The sequence below is a fragment of the Ambystoma mexicanum genome, chromosome 9 (assembly GCF_040938575.1).
Source record: "Ambystoma mexicanum isolate Mex_15411 chromosome 9, UKY_AmexF1_1, whole genome shotgun sequence".
Taxonomy (NCBI): Eukaryota; Metazoa; Chordata; class Amphibia; order Caudata; family Ambystomatidae; genus Ambystoma; species Ambystoma mexicanum.
This window is the reverse complement of record NC_090931.1, coordinates 627,122,007-627,144,322: the sequence shown is the minus strand read 5'-3', so window position 1 is coordinate 627,144,322 and position 22,316 is coordinate 627,122,007. Positions and strand designations below refer to the sequence as shown.

The 22,316-nt window shown below is 44.9% G+C and overlaps 1 protein-coding gene across 2 annotated transcripts in view; it reads left to right on the top strand.

The window, feature by feature from the left end:
• The window catches only part of NEK8 (NIMA related kinase 8), a 271,322-nt gene that overhangs the window by 116,351 nt on the left and 132,655 nt on the right, over positions 1-22,316 (top strand). For both annotated transcript variants that reach the window (XM_069615313.1, XM_069615312.1), the window contains exons 8-9: positions 15,284-15,431; positions 16,607-16,683. In XM_069615313.1, coding sequence (XP_069471414.1) covers positions 15,284-15,431; positions 16,607-16,683 — 225 coding nt within the window. The remainder of the gene's footprint in view (positions 1-15,283; positions 15,432-16,606; positions 16,684-22,316) is intronic.

Here is a 22,316-nt window from a genome sequence, read left to right as displayed (position 1 = left end):
CTGTCAGTCTGGATGTTTTGCTAGAATAATTTGGAATAAATCTGCGATAATATCCGATTAGTCCCAAAAAGGCCCTTAGATCTTTCTTAGTTTTTGGATGGGGAGTATCAAGGACAGCTCTCACTTTCACTTGTTGTGGTTGGACAGTGTCATTGCCCACAAAGAACTCCAAATACTTTACTGCAGATTGGACCACCTTGCACTTTTTGGGATTAGCGGCCAGCCCCGCTTTTCTTAATAATCTTGTGATTGTATAGCGGTGGTACAAATGATCTTTGCATGTCCTACTGTGTATTACGATGTCATCTATATAGGTTCTGCAAAATTCTGAGTATGGTTGTAAGATATTATCCATAAGTCTATGGAATGCTGCATGATGACCATGCAACCCAAAAGGCAGGACTTTAAAATGAAACAACCCTATGGGAGTGGCAAAAGTAGTATTTTCTTTATAAGGCCCATTCAAAGGAACTTGCCAATGCCCTTTTGTAAGATCTAGCATTGAAAGGTAGATAGCATTACCCAGCCAATCTATCAGATTGTCAATACAGGGCATTGGGTAAGCATCAAAGGCAGATATGGCATTCACTTTACGGTAATCTATACAGAATCGCCAGCTTCCATCGGGTTTTGCCACCAACATGATGGGGGAGGACCAAGGGCTAGTAGAAGGTTCAATGATGTTAGCTTATAGCATGGTTTTAACTTCCTGAATGATGCTCTTTTCTAGCCTCAGGTAACTGATACGGTTTCAGATGTAACACTTTACCTATGGGAGTGCGGATAAGTTGATGAATCCCTTTTGTACTCCCCCAGGCTCCTCTCGAAACACATCAGTGAACTGCCTTATAAGCTCATATAAATCTTGTTTCTGATTGTTATTGAAGTCAGGTGAAATTAAGGCTGTGTTTTCTGTGTCTTCTGGCAAAAGACAAGATATAAATTATGGCGTGGGATTCTGAAGAATTCTCCTTCCATTCTTCCAATTGATTTATGTGATAAACTTGTGTTTTAAAACAGTGGTATGGTTGTGAGATCTTATAATTAAATGGGCCTGTTTGCTCTAGTACTTTGTATGGTCCATGCCACTTGGACACAAGTTTGTTTTCCAAAGTAGGTAATAAGACAAGTAACTTTTGACCTATAGAAACGGATCTCAGAGAAATGATTTTATCGTAGGAGGTCATTTGCTGTTCCTATGCCTTAACCATGTGAGTCTGTACCGAAGATCTTACAGCCGTCATGTGTTTTTTCAACCTATTTGTAGTCTGGGAGAGTGGAATTGTGGCCTCCTCTCTCTTCCCAGGTTTCTCAACCTATCCAGGACATCCCGTGGTTCTTGCCCATAAAGGAGTTCAAACGGGGAAAATCCTGTTGAGGACCGAGTGGTTTTCTGGACTGCAAACAAAGCCCAGGTATCATTTGATCCCAGTTCTTACCTTCTTGTTCAACTAACTTTCGAAGAATGGTTTTGAGGGTCTTATTAAATCTTTCAGCCAAGCCACCTATCTGGGGATGATACACCGATGTTCTGAGGGTGGTAATGTGCAACAGTTCTTTAACTTCCCCCATAAGCTTTCTCATGAAAGTATCGCCCTAGTCAGTCAATATCTCCTTTGGAAACCTCACTCGGAAGAAGAAAGGGAGCAGGTGTTTCAGGATTTTTTGTGTTGGGCTGGCTTGTAAGAGAAAGGCCTCGGGATAACATGTGGCATAATCTACAATAACTCGAATATATGTATTCCTTAGTTTGTAAGTTTAAAGGGGTCCCACAATATCCATATCAATCCAGGAAAACAGGATCTCAATTATTGGCAACCGATTTAAGGACACTAGTGGTGGTTTGTGTGTGCTAGTTTACTGGCAGACAACGCATGCGTGAACAAAGATTTTAAGGTCAGCTTGAATTCCAGGCCAGTAGAACTTTTTGCTTATATGTGCTTTGAGTTTTGGCCTGGCCCAGATGGTTTCCCGTCAGATGTGAATGGGGTATTTCTCTAGGACTACTCGTTTGTGACCTTTAGGGACCACCACCTGGGTTTTTACCAGGCACTCTGAAGGGTTATCTCCCCTATTAAGAAGTCCATGTTTCAGAAAGAAAAAGGTCCCCCTTTCTGTCGACCCTCTGATTCTGATACCACTTGTAAAAATACTTCAACTAACAAGGGGTCATTTCTTTGGGCAAAGGCTAAGTCAGGGAGTGTTTCGGGTGGTTCTTCCTTTGCTTTTCTGGGTTTAGGGTTGGGAGGGCCATCATATGTCTCTTTAGCCTCCCCAAAACCTTGAGTCCCTCAGTCAGTGCTTTCCTTCCCAGATTTTTCCTTAAGCTTAGGGAACATTGCTTTCTCAGGTACCCCCTGAGCAATCTTATCCCCTTGGTGAATTTGGGATGGGTCTTTTCTGTGGTTTTATAGCAATACCTTAACATCACCTCTAAAGTCTTGGCCTATCCCTCCCGCCAATACATCATTTCTAAATTTCCATGCCAGCTCTGACTTGGGTGCCAGTCTAATGTATTTATCAGGGGGTGGAATCAGTATGAAATCAGTGGGAATCGACCTTCTTTCACCTGGAAGAATGATCTCATCCCTACTTCTACATATATCAAACCCAATAGAGCCCTGGGTAGCTACTGAGGGGTCTGATGCTCTGACACTTAGCTTTTCAAATGTTAGGGTCCCCCAACTTGTATTGGTTGAGCCGCATCCCATTCCTGATACCATTTGTGAAGGCATCATGAAGTAAGACACAGACAACAGACATAAAATTCAAACAAAAGATACTTTATTAAATCAAATGTCAGGGCGGTAGAAGGCCTAACTTGCCCTATGCTAAGGTGGAATTTCACTACATGTACGAAATTAAGGAACGTCTGAGTCAAAGAGTTCAACTTAAAAGTCGGTCTGTGTCCAAAACGTATTCTTGCCCTCACAACTAAAGCTAACCAGTGTGTTGAGATACCCATAATAAAGGAAATGGTGCTCATCTCGAAGATCTGAGCTTCTTCCAGTTCTCAGCTGTCTTTCAGCTCCCCTTCCGCAAGTTCCAAGCAACACAGTTCAAAAGCAAAAGGGTCTTAAACCTTTTTTCCCAAGACAACATCGGCAGTTCCTCAAGTCCTAGGGTTCCATTTCCCAAGACTTTAACTCTGCCACTTATCCTCGTTTCAGTCTTTTCAAATGGTTCAGCATAACTCGAGGTCAACCTGACCCTCCTTCTGGCTTGCCTCACCAGTTCACTCAAAATTCTTCTCCTTGGTTTATTTTACAATGTCTTTGGTTTTCCTCATTCAGGGCTCACTGGTCTAGGCGCAGTTGACAGACCACATGGTCCACCCATCACAGGTTGCACAATAAGGAACCCTAGGTTCCCCAGCCCACTCAGGTTCTTTAGCACTTGCCCCTGTGTACCAGGTCACCTTCACTTAGTTCTTCTTTGTCGGCCTCTTGGAGCTTTATGTGCTGTTTTACACTCCTCTGGCTTCTCCTTGTTAGCCTCTTGGTTCTGCCACCACATTTCACATACCTCTTGCCAGTCTTTGGCCCTGCCGCACGGCATTCTCTCATACAGTTTCACTTTGTGGGGGTTTTGTTCCTACCCCACCTTTCTATGGCACTCTTTCACACTTGCACCCTTTTCCATAGTTTGCTTTCACATGGGCACTTTGGATGTCCTGTGATATTTGCTTTGCCCATAAAGTTTTATTCCATTAAATATTTAATATGTCTAGCTTCAAGCTTTCATTCGATTCCATGTTCAATATGCGTTCAACATGTTTATTGTCAGGTTTCCATTCAGTTTGGTATTCAATATGCATCCGTTATGCTCAATTTCATATTTCCCTTCAATTAGGTATTTAAGATGCATTTATTATGCTCAATTTCATATTTCCCTTCAATTCGGTATTTAAGATACATTTATTATGCTTAATTTCAAGTTTCCATTTGGTTTGTGATTTAAGATGTATTTGTTATGCTTAATTGCAAGTTTCTGTGCAGTTTGATATTCAATATGCATTTGTTGTGTTTAATTTCAACAACCGTTACTCACCTATGGGCCGCTAGGAACGCCACGGTGCCCAATCGCTCTCCCTTACACTCACCGGCTCCCTGCATCTCCTTCCAATTGATCCTGTTGCTTCCTCTCTGCTTGCTAGGCCGGCTGGCCAACACTTGCGGGCCCTGCTCGCATGCCGGGTATTCTCTTCTGCATGCCTGCAACTTAAAAGGCGTCTCTCTTGATGCGGACGGCGTCATCTCTTTTCTAGGTTCACTTGCAGCTCCTGCTGCTCACCCTCAGTCGTGCGGGCTCCCCCACCTGTGGCAACGGCAGGGCCCACTTGTCTTGCGCCCCACAAGTCCTCTGAGGTATTTGCCGGCGTTGTGGCTGCTTCTCCGGTCCCACCACGTCTGCCTCCACATAACAAAGGGTCCCCTGCTGGTCTCCCCCACACAGGCCTCACTGTTCCTCCCTGCACTGTTCTCTAGATCTCATTTTATACACCTGAAACCACTTAACAGGTTGCAGGTGTGGATCCTACTTTGGTTTGCCTGGCTATGATTAAGGGGACATGCCTGACTCTAACCATACTCTGCAGTCATCTTCCTCATCCCAGTACCAGAGTGATAAAATTAAGGTGTAGTGTTCATTACTCTGTTTCCTTTTACTCGCCGCAGAACTTTCAAATGTTAAATGTGGGGAAATGAGGGAAGAGGTCTTGCAGTAGCTCATAAAGGTTGGGAGGGGGTTAAGTTGGTCCTCAATAGGGAAAGGGGGACACCATGTCTCACCTGCGGGCCCACCACTCCCAATCCCGAGGACCCTCCATCCAGGTGATCCTCCCTCGCTTCTCCACCCCCAGGGTCAGGATCCAAGAGCGATGGCCTTTCCCTGGCCATCTGAGAAGAGGATCCATGGGTTTTAGGAGTGAGAATACCCTCAGGTTTCTCACACAGCCCCTCTCCTGTACAGGTGCAGCACCATAGCAAATCCCTCTTGCCATCTAGAGATGACCAAAAAGGGAAAAGGGTTGTATAATGTCTCTGGCATGTTGGTAGTCAAAACAGCCATTATGACAAAGCTCTACGCTTGACGTGGCAGATGGTTTGAATGACTCTGTCAACTGTGTCTCTCTTAATTAAGAGAAATGCTGACACTGATTGGGGAAAATGCCACTTTGCAAGGTTGGGGAGCCCATTGGTCAGAAGTCCTAGAGCCGGAGAGGAGCCATGTGAGTGCTTTACTTTGATTACAATCCGATTTTGGCTAGAATTTGGGTGCCTATTGGAGGGATTTGTGAGTATCTTTCAGTCATTTTATTGGGCCCATAGTTGACATTCAGAGGGGTTTATTTGTTGTTTCCTTTGACTCCAATCCCGTTTTGTGTGTTGGCCTGATGCTGTAGTCCTTTGTTTCTGGCTTTTTTCCTTTCCCCTCCCTACCCTTTAGCAATAGGTTGAGGCAGTTAGGTGCCCCTTTGTGCACTAGCCCCGTCCCAGCTGACACCCCAACTCGCTTCCTTGTTCCCGCAGCCACATGCCCCGAGCCCAGATTGGCCCGAGTAACCCTTTTTTAGAACTACCCCTAGGGCAGACTCTTCCCAGGCAGTCCCGGCTAAGGGCCCTAAGGCAAAGGGCAGCTCCTGAAGAAGCAGCTCCAGCCCGTGCTTGCCTGTGTTCGCCTGCAAGGCCTGCCGCCGTCAACCAGCAGCGACTGATTAGGTAAGTGGGGTGTTGGTGGGGAGTACAGCCATTACTGCATTCCATTAAAACACCACCACACTTATTACATATTATAAATATAGCATATCTATCGAAGGTATTCATATTTTACATTTTTCCTAATTGTGTAGGGTAGCCTCAACTTGCTTATAGCCCATTTGTGTTAGTCATCCTTATCTCGCACTTAGCCTATTTGTGTAAAACCTCACCTCTCCTATTAACTAATATAATATGCCTACATGCAATAAGCCCAATTGCGCAAGCTAACCAAATTCTCCTTTTATACTAACTGTGTCAGGTAGCAGCCCTCTGTTGTTATCCCAATTGTTTCTATATACAAAAAGACAGCCTTAAGTTTTATTTGGTGTCATTCTGGGTTCTTCCCATAAACATGAAAATTCATTATCACAAAATTTTATTAAACATTAATCAACAAGTTCATAAAATAATCATAAAAATGATCATCATACGTAAAACACATACATCATATTAAAAACCACACAAATAGAATCTCCATATGTGAGTACTTTGCACTAAATTTCACAGGATCTCAAATGTGTGTAACAAATCACACTCGGATTCCTATGCTTTACTGATTTCAGCCTATCTAATGTTGCTATGTTTCAAAAAACCCGACTTGTACAAGTTTCTGTCCTTAATATACAACCATGTAGGACATTCTTCAGGGGAACGTGTCTTGTGTTGGTATTAAACATCTTCTTTAAGATGGAGGGAGAACCCTGTAAATCAAGGGACAGACACCCTATTAGTAATTTAGTTATCAAGTATGACTCTCAAAATATATCTCAAACCCCCTAATCCCCAAACAGGGTGCTACGGTATGTTATTCATTACATACCTCTCTTTTCCTAGTAGCTTTAGGACCTTTTCTGGCTCCTAGTGCAGATCCCCAATTTCTTACGGGAATTCTTGCAAGTCCTCTTCAACTCTCTAAATTAATGCACAAATGTGACATATTAATGCTCTATGCCAGCCATAACCTCACCTAGACGACTCTAGAACATACTGAGAACATGCTTTCCAGTATGTGAGCCTTCCAATCACTATATTTTTTCACAGTTCTCTCGAACAAAAACCTCAGATGTGGATGAATACCCTGTAAAACAGAGTGAGATTACTCTGTTAGACAAATCTGTTCCTATCCGCCATCAGTATGTAAAAAGTCAGTATTTCCAAACAATGAAAAAATACCCACTCACTTGAGGGTCTATATGTTGTTGATAGTAGCTTCCTCCCTTAGGTAGAAGCCCAAAGAAAATTCGTCCTCACTGCTATAGTTGGTCCCCAAATCTGTGGAAATATAAATGCCCATAAATTTCATGAGACACCACTTAACAATTGGGTATCCCAAGCGGCCTTCAAACTAATCCCTGAGTTACACTTACTTGCAATATATGAATTAAATTTAGATTTCCCTCACCGAGCCGGCATCCTCGCTTGGATAGTTCAAGACAAACAAACGCCTTACAATTGCAGGCGCGTTGATCAAGCATGTAACGCGGTGACGTCACCAAATCACGTGAGAACGTGCGTGGTGACGTCACCGCGCCGTGCGGTCGCGCGTCAGCTCCGGATCCATCTGTTAACTGAGCAGCCTGGGACTTGTAGTAGTCCCATAACGTTCAAGCTCTTATTGCTTTGTTTTACTATATAACGGGCTAATATGTGCTCGCACGATGTCATAGAGAGTGCTCTCAAGAGCATCCCCCAGTTCAAAATGTTTACCTAGTAGTTGCCACCCTGGATTTTAAAACGCACATCTCTCTATTTGCGAGACAATGTGTATCTCTCTATTAAGAAAAACTAGGAGTGCGGAGCAACAAGCATTCTTATACTGTTGCCCCACTAAATCCCTTTTGGATATCAAGGCATGTGTGGAATATCAGTACCGAATCTTACCCATCTGACATTTGACCATATACCCTCATGTATAATAACAGTGCTGCGTTGCAGTAATTCATAAGGCAAAATAGCATTAATTTATGCAGGGCATTGTCCCATAAGCCACAGAGCAATACAATAAGTCCCATGTGCATCTATTTCCTAACATCTCAAATATTTGAGTCATAGATAGAGTGGACCCTTACATTAGCTCTTAGGTCCATGATTGTCCATATACAGGACTCGTTCTACTTCAGTATGGCAGAAATGCCCATATTGTATCACACAATATCCAAATCGCATACATCTGAATGGTAGTTACATGAGCTAACCCTCTTATTTCAAAAGGCCTTAATCTGGTGGAAGAGTAATGGATGTCATCATTTAGGCATTATGCCATTCCACTCCTTCATTAAGACCACTAATGTGACTTTTAGACATAAAAATCAGTTTTTGTTCAAGGTACAGTAATTTCCTGTTGATCACAATTTGCGATGGGCCTTTAGCTTGTTTCAAAATACACCACTCAAACTCGTTACATGTTTGTTTCATTTCCATGAAATGTTTGACCATAGGAGCTTGTTCAACTTCATTTCTAATGCAGCTTCTATGTTCAATCATCCTAGTTCTGCATTTCCTGTTCGTTTTTCCAATGTACATGCGTTCACACGGGCATTTAATCAAATAAACAACATTACTTGTGTTGCAATTTGTATGTTCATTGATTTTCCACATTTTCTCCAGGCCCAAATCTACAGTCAAAGTTTTTTTTAGTTTGGGCACACATTGTGCAAGTACTACAGGGATAATGGCTCATCACAGGGGAAGAACCCCAAAGAGTAGTTTGTATGGAGGGCTTCTTTTTAACACTCACATCATTCCTCATCACCAAATTACGAACAGTAGTACTTTTCTTAAAAGCTACAATTGGTTTACCCACTTCCTTGGTCATGATCTTATTCCAGTTTCTCATAATAATGCCCTTGATCTTATATGACAAATTACTGAACGTATTGACGAATACTAAAGGGGTGTCTTTAGTGTTTTTTTCTCTCTGTATTTGTTGATCGAGAAGAGATTCCCGGTTATTGTTAAAAGCTCTTTTTGCAGCTTTTTTTCACCAAGGGGGTGAGATACCCTTGATTGACCAATTTCGTAATTAAGTTATTGGCTCCATTCTCATAAGATTCGTTGGTGCTGCTATTCTTTTTAAGGCGTAAGAATTGCCCGAAGGGAAGATTATTCTTTACATGCTGTGCGTGATGACTCTTAAAATGCAACAAGGCGTTTTTGTCAGTAGTTTTGGTGTATGGTTTCACTAAAAGTACCCCATTCTGATGGTAGACACAGATATCTAAATAATTAACTTCCTGATTACTGACATTGCTGGTAAATTTTAAATATCTGTTTTGTAGGTTTAACCACTGGAGGAAATTGCCTACTTCTTCATTGCTCCCCTTCCAAATGACAAAAACGTCATCTATATACCGCAACCAGCATATGATATTACTCTGGAATGTTATCCCAATTGTTTCATGAAGCCATATTCTGCTTTTAGCCTAACTGTGTCAGGTAGCAACCCTCTGCTGTTAGCCCAATTGTGTCAGGTAGCCACACTCTGCATTTAGCAATTGCAAGGGTCACCCACGCATCTCACTTAGATAGAATTGTGAAGATTAGGCATACGTCACACCTAGATACATGTGTGAAGATTAGCCACGCGTCACACTTAGATAGATCTGGGAAGATTAGCCATGCGTCACATTTAGATACATTGTGAAGTTTAGCCGTGCAGCACAATTAGATAGATTGTGAAAATTAGCCATGTAGCACTTTTAGATAGATTTGTGACGATTAGCCACGCGTCACACTTAGATTGTGAAGTTTAGCCACGAGGCATATTTAGATATATCTGTGAATTTTAGCCATGCGGCACATTTGGATAGATCTGTGAAGATTAGTCATTCAGCACATTTAGTTAGATCTGTGAAGACTAGCCATGCAGCACTTTTAGATACATTTGTGAAGATTATCCACGCGTCACATTTAGACTGTGAAATTAACTGTGCGTATCACTATATAGAATTGTGTAGATTGGCTAAATAGAATAACTTGGAGAGTAACCAATGTACTAACCACCACCCTCCTGCTTCCTCCAACACACCACCAAACACTATACACGCCCACTGGGCTAGCCAACCTATACCCTAACACACCCCCAGCAGACCTAACACAAGCTTACAACAACAAACCTGGACACTGGGCCTTACCCCTACGTATACAACAACCCAGTGAGCACAACCTGAAATACCATCCATTCTACACATAAATCACACACACACTTCTACATAACAAACAAGTCGCATAGAAACAACCCAGTCATTGGACCATACCCGTACGGATAGAACAAGCCAGTGCGCACAACCTGAAATACTATCTGATCTACACATAAAACACAAAGACACATTCCTACATAACAAACAGTCACATAGAAACAACCCAGGCATTGGACCTTACCCGTACGGATACAATATGCCAGTGCATGCAACCATCCATCTGCAAGCCAACACACAGATTCCAGTTTCTCCTGGTTCTGGACATCCTATCACTCTTCCTTCACTAGCCAATCCCGTCCTCTTTCTTGCAGAGCCACGTGAGCGCCTGGAAGACTGCCTTTGGGTTTTAGCTGTGCGCAGTATAAATCCACATAACATAAAATAAAGAAATGTGTTGTCCATAATCATTTGTCTATCTCCAACTGTTCCATCAAGTAAATCGCCTGCATGGATGTCCTAAAACTAACCTTCAGATCCTTCATCCAATTATTCAAGTTTAAATCTTGAAAAGAAAGCCACATGCTCACAACTCCACTTGCTGGAGTTAAGAAACATGTAGGCATGGACACCCAAATAAAATGTGCAGTTGACGATTCAGAAAATATCTATAAAGTAAAACAAGGCATTTATCTATAGTAGAGACCTTCAGCTCTTCTCTGTGTGGGTGCTCATTATTCTTCCAGATAGCTCAGTAAGTTAAACAGTTGTCTCGGAATTCTGTTTACAACATGCAGTCAAAGATATAAATCGCAGCAGGGTCGACTCTGCCATTTATTCTTCCAAAGTTGATCCATCATGTACCATTCATTTTGCTACTGTTGGCATCTGTTATTCGAGGAAGCCAGAGGAATCTGGAATAAAGCGCTATGTTAATTTCTGAAATTATTATTATTGTCATCAAAATACAGTCTTTCTCAACTGGGGCGGAGGAGCAAGCGGAGGAGCTTTTTCGCTTTATAGCTGTCGAAAACGTTAAAGGCCAAAGCTTTGCCTCAGTTTGGGGGACGTTCTTCTGATCCACTATTCAGGCAGGCCTCTGCATGCATTTTCAACTCTCTAATGAGAGTAGTCCAAAAGGCCAAGAGAGATAACTGCATATAGCACTGGATTGGCCAGACAGATCCGTTCTTACACCTTTTCATGCGGTCACAAGTCACTCACTCAGAGGCGTAGACAGGGTAAGTGTCTGAGCGGGCAAGGCCCAAACAACATCTGTAAATGCCCACACAGCGCTGCTCTGTGGGCATTTACAGATGTTAATGTCACTGAGGTGGGCCCAACTACATTAGCTTCAGGCCCCTCTTGTTAGACAATCCTAGCTACGTCTCTGCACTCATTGTCCACTTTCCAAATTCCAGGACCTTCTTCTGAGGTGCACTTGGAACGTTGTTATCCTTACAAGATTGTGTGGAATTATCTAATTTGGCATTCAAGGGCATACAGCTATAAATGTTCATGTTGAATTAGAATGCACGGTAGCGCCTACTCTGCAAAGGGCACATTAACAAAAACATGTCTGGAGATCAGCGCTTGGTGCAGAGAAAACAAACCACATCTTGGCCACTTATTCATTTGACCCTTTCGGTTCTTAAAGAAGAAACGGGCAATCTGCACCATTTGTTCTTTTTCTGGAAGGTCGAAAAAGGAAATGTTTCCTGCACAAAGAAACTCCCATCATCGTGGAAAATCAATGCTGCCACTGTGTTTGAGTCCATCTTTTTAAAAAAAAAAAATTACAATGTAGATTAGATTTTTGCTTGCAGAAAACCTGACCAACTGTTCATATGACTGAAGTTAGAAAAAAAAGTCTGCCCCGTCCAAATATCCATTGGTTAATGTATCATGGTGCGCTTGAAATTCTGATTTGAGATCCCTAACATGGGGGTTCACAACAAACATCACAGGATCAAAGTCCGTAATGGTGGCTCTGCTCAAGCAAAGGCCTTTAGGAGACCTATGCAGGAACACAATGTGTAGGACTCTTTACCTGCTCCTGAAGAATGTCTTCCATTCCTACTAAGGCTTCCCAGCGCCCTTCCCAGTGTAGCAGTAGTGTTGTCTGAGTGTAACGCGGAGTCTGCTAGCCTGCCCTTTCCTGGGGAGGTGGTGGGTCCAGAGAGGCTAAGAGGCCCTGAGTTCTACTGGACATAGAAGTGTAGCCTTAAATGGTGAATCCAGGAAATGTTTTGCAGAGATGCCCTCTCACCCGATGATCCAGAGATCTAAAATATCAACACTGTGCAGATGGAGATGGTCCTTGGCAGGGCGGCTATGTCTAATACAAAGCTGCAAGTAGCCGGTCCTGCAATGGAGACACACACTGCATAGGCATTTCGTGACTGTACCTACAGAGGAGCACAGGAGTAAAAATACCAAAATGAATATGCGATCTCCACATCTGGGGCAGCTGAAGCAGGAAGCAAACTTCAGGTCCACAGTGTGCTTGCCCTCCCGCCTTTAGGATTTCCCTCCCAGTCCCATTGTTGAGTCAAGATGGGCTACCTAGTTTAGTTGAGCGGTGTGGACCCTTGCTGGTGGACACTATGGGGATACTCACATTTGTTGTTACTCTGATTAAATGTGCAGGTCCCTTGTGCCATAAGAGGGCAGGATAGCGTTCTCAAAAGGTAAAGGCCTTATTCCATGCAGCCACTGAAATTATCAGTGCTGATACGGGGCCTGATACTGCTCTACAAGCCCAAGAGCTCTGGTAGCAGTGAATCCACAGATAGGATGCAAGAGCAGGCTGACAGTCCTACAATCGCCAGGGATGCGAAAAGTCCCCATCATCGAGCTTGTGGTAGATTTCCAGGGCTAGGAAGCCAACAGCATGAATTGTTGGGCTTTTGCAAAGGTCACATGTCTTGCATGGCCCTGGCCCAGCTGCTTTCCACCTGCTTCCCAAGCTTAATCACCGGATAGGGGGCTCTTTTTATTTACTTTTCTGGCCCAGGTATTTATTAATGTATTTATTTATTTGCAGTACTTCCAGCCTCCAGCCTGCCCAGGGACAATGTTGCCTCAAGGCCCAACAACAACGTTATAAATACAATAAAATAAACGTCTTGTGGCAGGAGGTACTGGATTCTCCGAAACTCGCCTGCCCCGTCCAGGTACTGGAGCCAGTGGCAGAGTGTAGCACTGCCCCAGCTTCTCTGGCCTCACCCCTCCGGTCTCCACCATGCCCCCCTCACCAGAGGGCAGATTAGCTGTGTTTGGGCCATGGGAGGGCCTGTGCTGGTGCTGCCCAGCCCTACCAGCGGCTCACCGTGGCATTGGGAGCTGTAGGAGCTGGGGTATCTGGAGCCAGCTTACCCACGGTGGGAACATCTGAATGTGTGCTGCAGGGCCCATGGAGGAGGAGATGCCATGCAAAAGCTGGCAGTAGAGGCAGTGATGACTGGCAACAGTGTAACTGGGTGGGTGTCCTGAGACAGCAATCTATGCAAGCCAACTGTATTACCAATGGGAGAAACCCTCGAACCAATTCCATATACTGCTTGCTCTTCTATATTGAAGTCATGTGAATCTCGGAAAAGAGCCACTGCTAGAAAGAAAGGGTAATGAGCCTGCACTAGTTCTCCAGCATTGGTATCCTTCATAGATTCACTTGAGTCCCTCCTGCTTCCTAATTGAGTACTTGGTGTGCATCCTAAAAGCCCTCAACTGCCCTCAGCCCAAGCGAGTTTGGGGCCCCTAGTTAACACAATTAAGTGCTGTAAGTGCCTGCACCTGCAGGTTCTATGCAGGGGTGTTGCTAGGTCTGGAAAAGATCCAGGACTGGATGTCGGGACTGTCAGGACTCGGACCTGTCTAGCCTTTTTGGTTGTATTGGCTGTAGCCCCTGAGCCTCTATCTGGGGCTACAACCTATAGCCCCCTCAGCACCCCCTGCATCCCTTGCAATGCCTCTGGCTCTATGGCTATTGGGCCAGGGCAACGTTTCCATGTTGAGATTAATGTTTGTGCAACAAATGCAGAGCAGACGTTTATCCCAATGTGAAAACCGTGAAAGGAACATTTAAACATGGTTTCCATCAAAATAAGGGCAGATGCTTTTGGACCTCTTTCAATTCTAAAATTGGAATGGAACACACAGAAGACAGGAGCAGGATACAGGCGTTGCGAACAGAAAGAAATGAGACCACACTGGATGGCAGGTGAGACTTAGAGGAGACCGGTAAGGGGGGTGGGGGGGGGGTTTAAGTGTTTGGGGCAGTGATGGGAAAATACTACAGCGAGTGAGAGCAGAAGGGTGGAAGTGCCCAGGCACAGGAAGTGAGGAGGGGATGCCCATCAGCCAAAAGGATCCTTGAAATTTCAAAGCACTACTGTTATGCTATTAGATAATAAAATCGCGGCAGAAATCTCGCTGGTAAAAAAAATTGCGGCAAAAATGCTATGATTTTACCCGGTAAAGGTGTACCCCATTATACCATTTAAGAGGTTGCAGGGGTGTCCCCCGCTCCTCTTAAATGGTATAATGGGTCCGGAGGTTGTGAGGGTGTCCCCCGCATCCTTTACATGATTGTGGCGGAAAAATTACCGCATTTTTGCCGCAATATTTTCTATCCAGGGCCATTTTTGCCGTGATTTTTAGACATGAACCGTTACTAGTGCCAGCAGTCCAAGAATCCGGATTGGCTGAGGGAATGCCAGTGTTATATGCATTGTGCATATATGGGTTCATGTATGTTTTACTTAGTTCACAAGCCTTATTATAGAATAGTAAAGGATTCAAAAATGACCCCTATGATGTGATTTTTGGGGTCCTTGTAAAATTACAGAGTACTTAAACTGACATCAGCAGGTTAGAAAAGGGGAAAATACTATATTTACTATAATGAAACTAAACAGATGATACAATCACACTGCAACTGTTGGTGCACGTGCGCACTGTGATTGTATCATTTGTTTAGTTTCTCAATTGTTGGAGTCCCTGGGCAGGGATCCCACGTTCAGATACAATCATCTGCGGCAGGATTACCACCAACCACTCAGTTGTATTTGCTTGATTAGTTTGCGTTTGATTACTACGTGTACAAACGCTGTGGTCTGCAGTCTTTTCCTGCCTGGTTGAATTGATATGTTTACTGTAATGTTTGGTGGACGATTGGCTATCTGGAGAAATTACTCAAAACATGTGATTATGAATGATGCGAACATTAGAGAGCTAGTGTTAGACATGTAATATTTTCATTGCTAGGCTCTCACAGCATGATATGTACATGTGTGCCAACGTTCAGCTGCACTTCTCTCAGTTCTAAACCCTCTCTGCTTGCTGGTTGCTGGCCTTGTTAAAAAGTTGTCCTTGTTTCTTTCTCAGGCTCCCCCTTTAGGATCTGGCGGGGCATCCCTGCCGGGGTCTGTGGACCCAGCACATCCACAATTCATCTCCCGCTTCCTGGAGGGCCAGTCTGGAGTTACCATCAAGCATGTGTCCTGCGGGGACCTGTTCACTACTTGCCTCACAGGTATAGACACGCTTAATTTGTGATAGGTTTCTACACCACTTCTTATGAGACATTGCAGAGGGCACACAGTGAATGCACATCGCATCTGGGCGGACCACTGGACCTCTGGACTACTGGTGTCATTTCCCAGATGTGTTGTGGTCTTGGGTGTGCTCTATGTGCCTGTTGTGGGTTGCCAGCGGCGTGATTGATGTGCATTCATTTGTGCCCCCCCCATGTTCATTGGTGGCCTTTTGTGCATGGATCAATGTGCAACGTATATGTATGTCATCTCTCAACACAGTCCTACACCACCCATTTCAGTCTTACGGAGACAAATTCCAAGCCACATGCAATGTGAATGACACGTATAGCGACAGGACGAAGAGTGATGATAGCATGTTAGATATGGGAAGAAGGGGCAAAGACGACGGGAGGGTGATGATGGTGAGACGAAAAAGAGAGCTAAGAATTAAGAGGGGACAACAGGGGTTGAGAGAGGTCAGTTGACAAATGGGGATGGTAGAGAGGAGGGAAAGGTTCAGAGATGGAGTAAGCCAAATGGAGTTGGAGGGGAAATAGTGATAGGGAAGGAAAAGGACTACTGGCGAAACGATAGCAAGAGTACGTGGGTTAAACCGAAACAGAGGGACAGAGTAGATGGGATAGCGAGAGGAGAGAGGTGAGAGCGGAAGCGAGAAGGATGCAAGGGGCTTGTGATAGGGAGAAAAGAGGTTTTTGAGGCAGGAGAATTGTAAAAAGAGGAGGGCATACACAATGAAGTGGCTTCTAGGAGGAGGAAAATGGTGAGAGGTGTAGGAATAGAAGGACGAGAAGAAAAGAAGAGGAAAGTGTACAGCTGTAGATGTAGTGTGGAGGACAGTGGTGGGGGTGGGAGAGGCAGTAGTACTATCAGAGGCGTTGCTAGGGGGGGCTAAGGGGGCTATAGCCTCTGGTCTTTTGGTTGTAGCCCCGGATAGAATCTCAGGAGCTACAACCAAAAGGCTAGCTAGCCCCCAGTGTCGACAGTTCCAGCATTAGCGCAGCCCCGGGTCTTTTCCAGACCTAGCAACACCCCTGAGTACTAGTGCGTGGGCCACAGCAGCAGTGCATTTAGTTGCGGAGCATAGACATGTTTTGAGGGGTACCTTTTGCACGTCTATATAACTTCACTGCCTCCTGTTGTCTTCCTGCAGACCGGGGCATCATCATGACATTCGGCAGTGGCAGCAATGGCTGTGTAGGACACGGGAACTTCAACGATGTCTCCCAGGTCAGTGATAGTGCTAAGAATGATATGTTTTTACCTATTCATTGCTGAAGCCTGTCAGGTTAATGAATGTGACCGAAGATACCTTACTGTCCTCCTTCCACCTGAAAGTCTTGACGGCTTGCCATTGGTTCCCGGCTGCCCTTTCTGAAGCCATCGCTAGAAAAGGGCAGAGTTGTATCAAACCCAGACAGCGTTGGCCAGCAGCCCAGTCAAGGGAGGGAGGAGGATTCGGACAAGGCTAGTGTATGGCATGCAAGATTACTTGGCCAACATCTTTATTAGAATGCAATGGTTTAGTTGATGGCCAATGGTTAATAAATCAGTGATTTAGGATTATTCGCTTATGTAACACAACTAATTGAGCAATATATAGCTGGGAAAGAAGAATATTCCCTAATGCTCGAGAAGGCTTGTACCAGAGCAACAAAGGAAATAGCTAGAGAAGAAAGACAAAATATTGCAGTCGTTGGCTTTCTTTTATCGTTTTAACAAAATGGGGGCAAGTCACAAAAATATACGCACTGCCAGGTGAAGCACCCCGCTACAGAACCCTTACTTGATCACCCTCTGATTGACAAGTATGAATTCACAAAGCTGGAGGCCCGAATTTGCGTGCCGAGCATTGTTGCGCAATGGCTCATTTTTATGTTCACCTGCCATCCACAAACATGACGCCATTGTGATAACATTGCAAAGCAAACATCTGCAACACTGTGAGGATGCGCACGTGTTTCTTGGATCTCCATTAGAAATGCACATTTCTCATACATCTCAAGCTCAATGTTTGTGACGCCTGCCGATGCCTACCTTGGGGCTCATATTCGAGAGTCCCTAATTCATTTGGCAGGGAGCCATTACTTGTAGACATACGCATTGGCTGGTCCCTGCCGCTGGATTTTGTTCATTTGCACGATGTAATGAATAAGTGCAGGGTAAAAGGCTGCATATGTCAGGGTCATGGGCAGGGTTGCAGCAACATACAGACATGGGACAAGGTTTCATAGGATGACTGTCTTGGGCTAGTTGCAAGCCTAAGAGTTTAATTAAAGTGAATCATTTTTTCCTTAATGGCCTTCTGCAGAGATCAGCCGGTTAATTTTCTCAAGATGGAGGACTGGGGCTTAACCCAGGCCAAGATGCTGCATTGTCCCAGCAATAATCCACAGAAGAATGTTGAGGGCAGGTTTGGACTTGTGATGCTCTAAACTGCCTTTCATCAACTTTCTATGAGAAGACAGGACGTGTGTGTGTGATCTGTTCCACTGAGGCCTAACCTTTGACCTGAAACAGTGAAGAAATACACTTTTCCTCTGGAGCAACTGAAGATCTGCATTTACTGGTGGGGGCTCAGCGTTTAGGAATGCGTAGCACTGTGCTTTCAAGGCTTCATTCGGTGCTATTTTAATGTTAAAAGACTCCCGTTTTCAAACGATCACTTTTGAAATTAATTTATGCTTGGGCAGAATTCAGTGAGCAGCAGGCTGCAGAAGATACTATTTTCACTGCAATCCTCGTTGTTAAGAGCGCTACTGAGTAACGCTGCCTTAAATAACTTAAACAGCCTGCCTATGGGGTTGAAAATTAGGAAGGCAAGGTTCACTGAGCTTACCTTGCTTTCCGCTGGATGTTTTTACGAGATTTCAGTCCTCGTTCTTTTCCCGAACTTCCGTTTGAACGCTCGGCAGCCTTCTGACAGCTCCGTGGCCTTTGTGTGTGCACAACCGAGTACCACCGGTCATCTTGGATTAAGGTGAAGACATTTAGCAAATAAAAGAAAATGAATACATAAAACTTGTTTGCAGAGCACAACAGCAACTTGTCTTGTGTAAATGAACTGCATAAGGTTACTAATCCTCTAGGCAGGTGGCAGAGGAGACACAGGGAGCAGAGTTCAGAAGCTAGAAGAGTACCTGTGTGGTTTATTTTCTCCAATTCTCCTTTCCCCACAGACCGACGGGTATTACACTGTTTATAAAGAGGGTGGGGAACAGGACAGTCGGAGAGGGACTGTGGGGTTCAGCAGCTCCTACGGAAGGTGAGAAATTGGGATCTTACAGCAAATAAGCGTGTACGCAGCCTTTGCCCATGAAGTAAGCACTGCCTGCCATGTTGGCATGGCAGGCAACATTTGCAATGGATCCCTATGGGGTCCCCTGCTTTTTGCTATCGCATAAAGCCGGCAAGGCCCCATAGGCATCCCCAGCATTTGCACCGACATGAAAATGCATGCAGGTGCAAATGCTGGGAGTATTTGTATAGCACTGGGAATGCAAGGTGCGTTCCGCTCCGACTCTCTGCCATACAAGTTGAGGATAATGGGGTGCACCATTCATTGGAAGCATAAAAGTCCTACACAGGACTTTTACACTTTCAATTAACGGCGCGGCGGGCCAAAAATGAGCCGCCGTTTACGCATATGGTTACGAGGTGTAAAGCACATCTGCACAAATTCAGGGAACACCAATATCTGTTTCATCTGCTACAGCACTAAAAGAAGGCTGCCATTTCCCAGACAGGCAACTACGGTGACAAGGGTTGAGAGAAGGGCAGAAAGAAAAGCCAGAGATCAAAGTACTTTTATGGAGGTTCATGAGGATGAACTGTTTAACCTCCATAGCAGAAAGCAGTGCTTTCTAGCAGGAAGTGACCAAAACATCACCAGTGGTTGAATGACCTCAAGAAACGTTGGGCTAACATATAAAGGTGCACCACTGGGAAGGTAGCGCAGAAGAAGGCACAGGAGTAGGGACACCCTGCGACGTGAAATTCACAGGTTGTTGCGGCTAGGATTCTTTCCTCAGCAGAAATTGTAATTGGAAGTGTTGAGATTGCAGAGACGCAACTAAGTAGGGCTATGTCATGTGATGCTTAATTTGTGTTAACCATGACACACGTCTGATGAGCAAAATAAATATAAATAGCTGGAGGAATGATGAGAGGGCAGATGTGAGAAACCAGAAGATGTCTCACCTGCTAGTACCCCGGGGTCTCTCTCTCAGGTGGACAGGGTGCGGCCGGCCTTCGCCTTTGCATGCAGACCGTGGGGGTGGACTAGTGCGGGAGAATCACCTGGATGAGGAGTCTTTGGGGAGTGGGAGAGTGGGACACCTGATAGCGAGATCCATCATACCCCCCCATAACACTTTTTCCCCATCCTACCAGGTAGGCTAATTGGTAACTTTACCCTCCCCTTCCCTACACAAACACAGACAGCCCGCTCTGGGAGAAAGCAGTCTCACATCTGAGCATTTGTACCTGACATGTTCCACTATTATGGTCAGGCAAAGTCAGGCAATTACTGTTAACAACTCACACCTGACTTCCATTAAGCTTCCCCATGCGGATAAAAGGCGGAGCATGAGAGCACACTCTGAGCAAGGCAAAGCACACGAGGGAACAGCTGAAAGAGGAGAGAAAGGCATCAAACCGAGAAGGGAGAGCAAGGAGGGAGATACCCTTGACCTTTCCGGCTACAAACCGTTACTTGAGGAACCTTCAGATTGAAAGGCATAAGGCCAGGAAACCAGACTGAAGAATCCTGCATTGTGTGTTAGAGGTACCCACGGCCCTCCTGCATGACTAGTCTGGTCGGGAAGGAGCAGCAGCTGCCGTGGTACCTTCCTTGGCTCCAGGATCAAAGCAGTGGCAGACAAATCAACACAGCCGGTGAATTGGGGAGACCGATGCAAAACGGTCTGTGTTGAAGTCAAGGTTGCAAGCACCAACATTGTATGTAGAGCGGAAGAGCGCAAGAGCGAAGAATATTAGCGCATGTGATGAAAGTAAAGCTGAATTGCTGGTGGATGTTTGAACTTTAATATGAATCAGAGAAGGTACGAGACGAAGTAACAGAGTGGTCCGGCACCGCGGGTGTGCTCAATCGAAGGTCTCTGTGTTATGTACCCAGCCACGAGGTGGCAGAAACAAAGTAATAAAGTGAAAGTAATGAATGTAGTGAATCGAAGTGATCCTGCAATGTTTTAAGAGAAATCCATCACACAGTCGAAAGTCTTTGAATTTTGATAACAAAAAGAAAGCAAGATTATAAGGTTCGAGCCCGACTGAGGTCCGTGGACCGTGGTCCAAGCCTGATCGAGGGATTCCAATTGTGAACTTGTGTTTAAGGTGGTCCGAGCCCGACCGAGGGAGACCATTTGTGAACTTGTGTTTAAGGTGGTCCGAGCCCGATCGAGGGAGACCAACTGTGAACTTGTGTTTAAGGGAGTCCGAGCCTGACTGAGGGAGTCCCGTGGTGAACAGTGAACCCGAAAACTTGTGAATGTGAAAATCCTGATGAGAAAGGAACTTTGGTACTTGTTTTATTACACCAGGCTCTCTGCAATAAGAGACTTTTATTGGAAAAGAGACTTTGGCCTAGAAGGCCCAGATATCTATGTTTGGAACTGCATCCTTGTGGCAGCGAAGCCAGAGTCTGTGCAAAGCTTGAATGTGCCACCTTGTCCCGTGTTGACAACGTGGGAAAGGGAAGCCAACTGCTCAACTATGCTGACATATTGTTTCTTGAACACTTTTCTTTTGCATATATCGTTTTCCCACATCATTTGTATTTAGAAGTAAGGATTGGAAATAGGTTTAGTAGTATAGGCCCTTTTATTTTGACACATACTCCACCAGGACTGCGTTATTATTATTTGATGGTCGTAGCTTGCTCCGATCTTTAGATTTACGATTAGATAGGCCGTTCAACCAACCCATTGAAGTTCAATATGCATCCTTGAACTGTGATCACTTGTGTCTGTGCTCACTGTTTGATAACATGCCTCCCTTACACAGAAGAGGATCTGCATGGTGACATGTGCAAAACATCATTCGAATGGATTGTGTCCTCCCACGTATTCGTTATTGTTGATATTTCCAATATCCAGCTTTGCTGCTTTGGAATTTCTTTTTTTAGCAGGGGGCGCTGTGCGTCGATGCCTGTCGAGTCGATGTCCCTCGGAGGCCTCCGTCTCGACATTGACGCAGGTACATGTAGAACACACAGCGCCCGCTGGCCTCAGTTCCGTTTTTTCACGCTTACAATTCGGATGCAGTACCTCGTTCCTGACGGTAATATCTCCAAATCTTCTCTGAAAAGTTCCAGCGCAAAATGGCTTTGTCTTCGGCATTGTCCACTCCTCGTTCTGACTTAAAAAAACTGCGGGATCTGCCTGGGGTCGACTCATCCGTCTTCGCAGTGCGAGGACTGCCTATCTATGAAGGCCAAAGCCCTGAGAGAGCGTAGAGGGAAGGTTGCTGCAGGTAAGCCCCAAAAACCCCCCTCGACTCCATCAAAACAAAAACGAGCCAAGAACAGTTTTTCCTCGTCAAAAAAAGACCAAACGTTTCCGGTCACGAAGCAGCTCACACCATTCGTCGACCTTGAAACATGGAAAACAACTGCACCATAGATCGCCATCTTCCTCGTCTTCTAGTTCACCGGAACGGTCGTTTGTCCCACTAAATCTAGTTCCCCGTCCCAGTGGGAAGAGTTTAGGCTCGGAATGTTAAGGGTTTTCGAGAACGCTGCCTTGCCCCCCTCGACTACACCTAAAGGCCATGCTCCGGTTGAAAGACCTCAGAAGCACAAGAGCCGTGCGTCCTCAAACCGGGCGGCCAAGTCTCCTCGACAG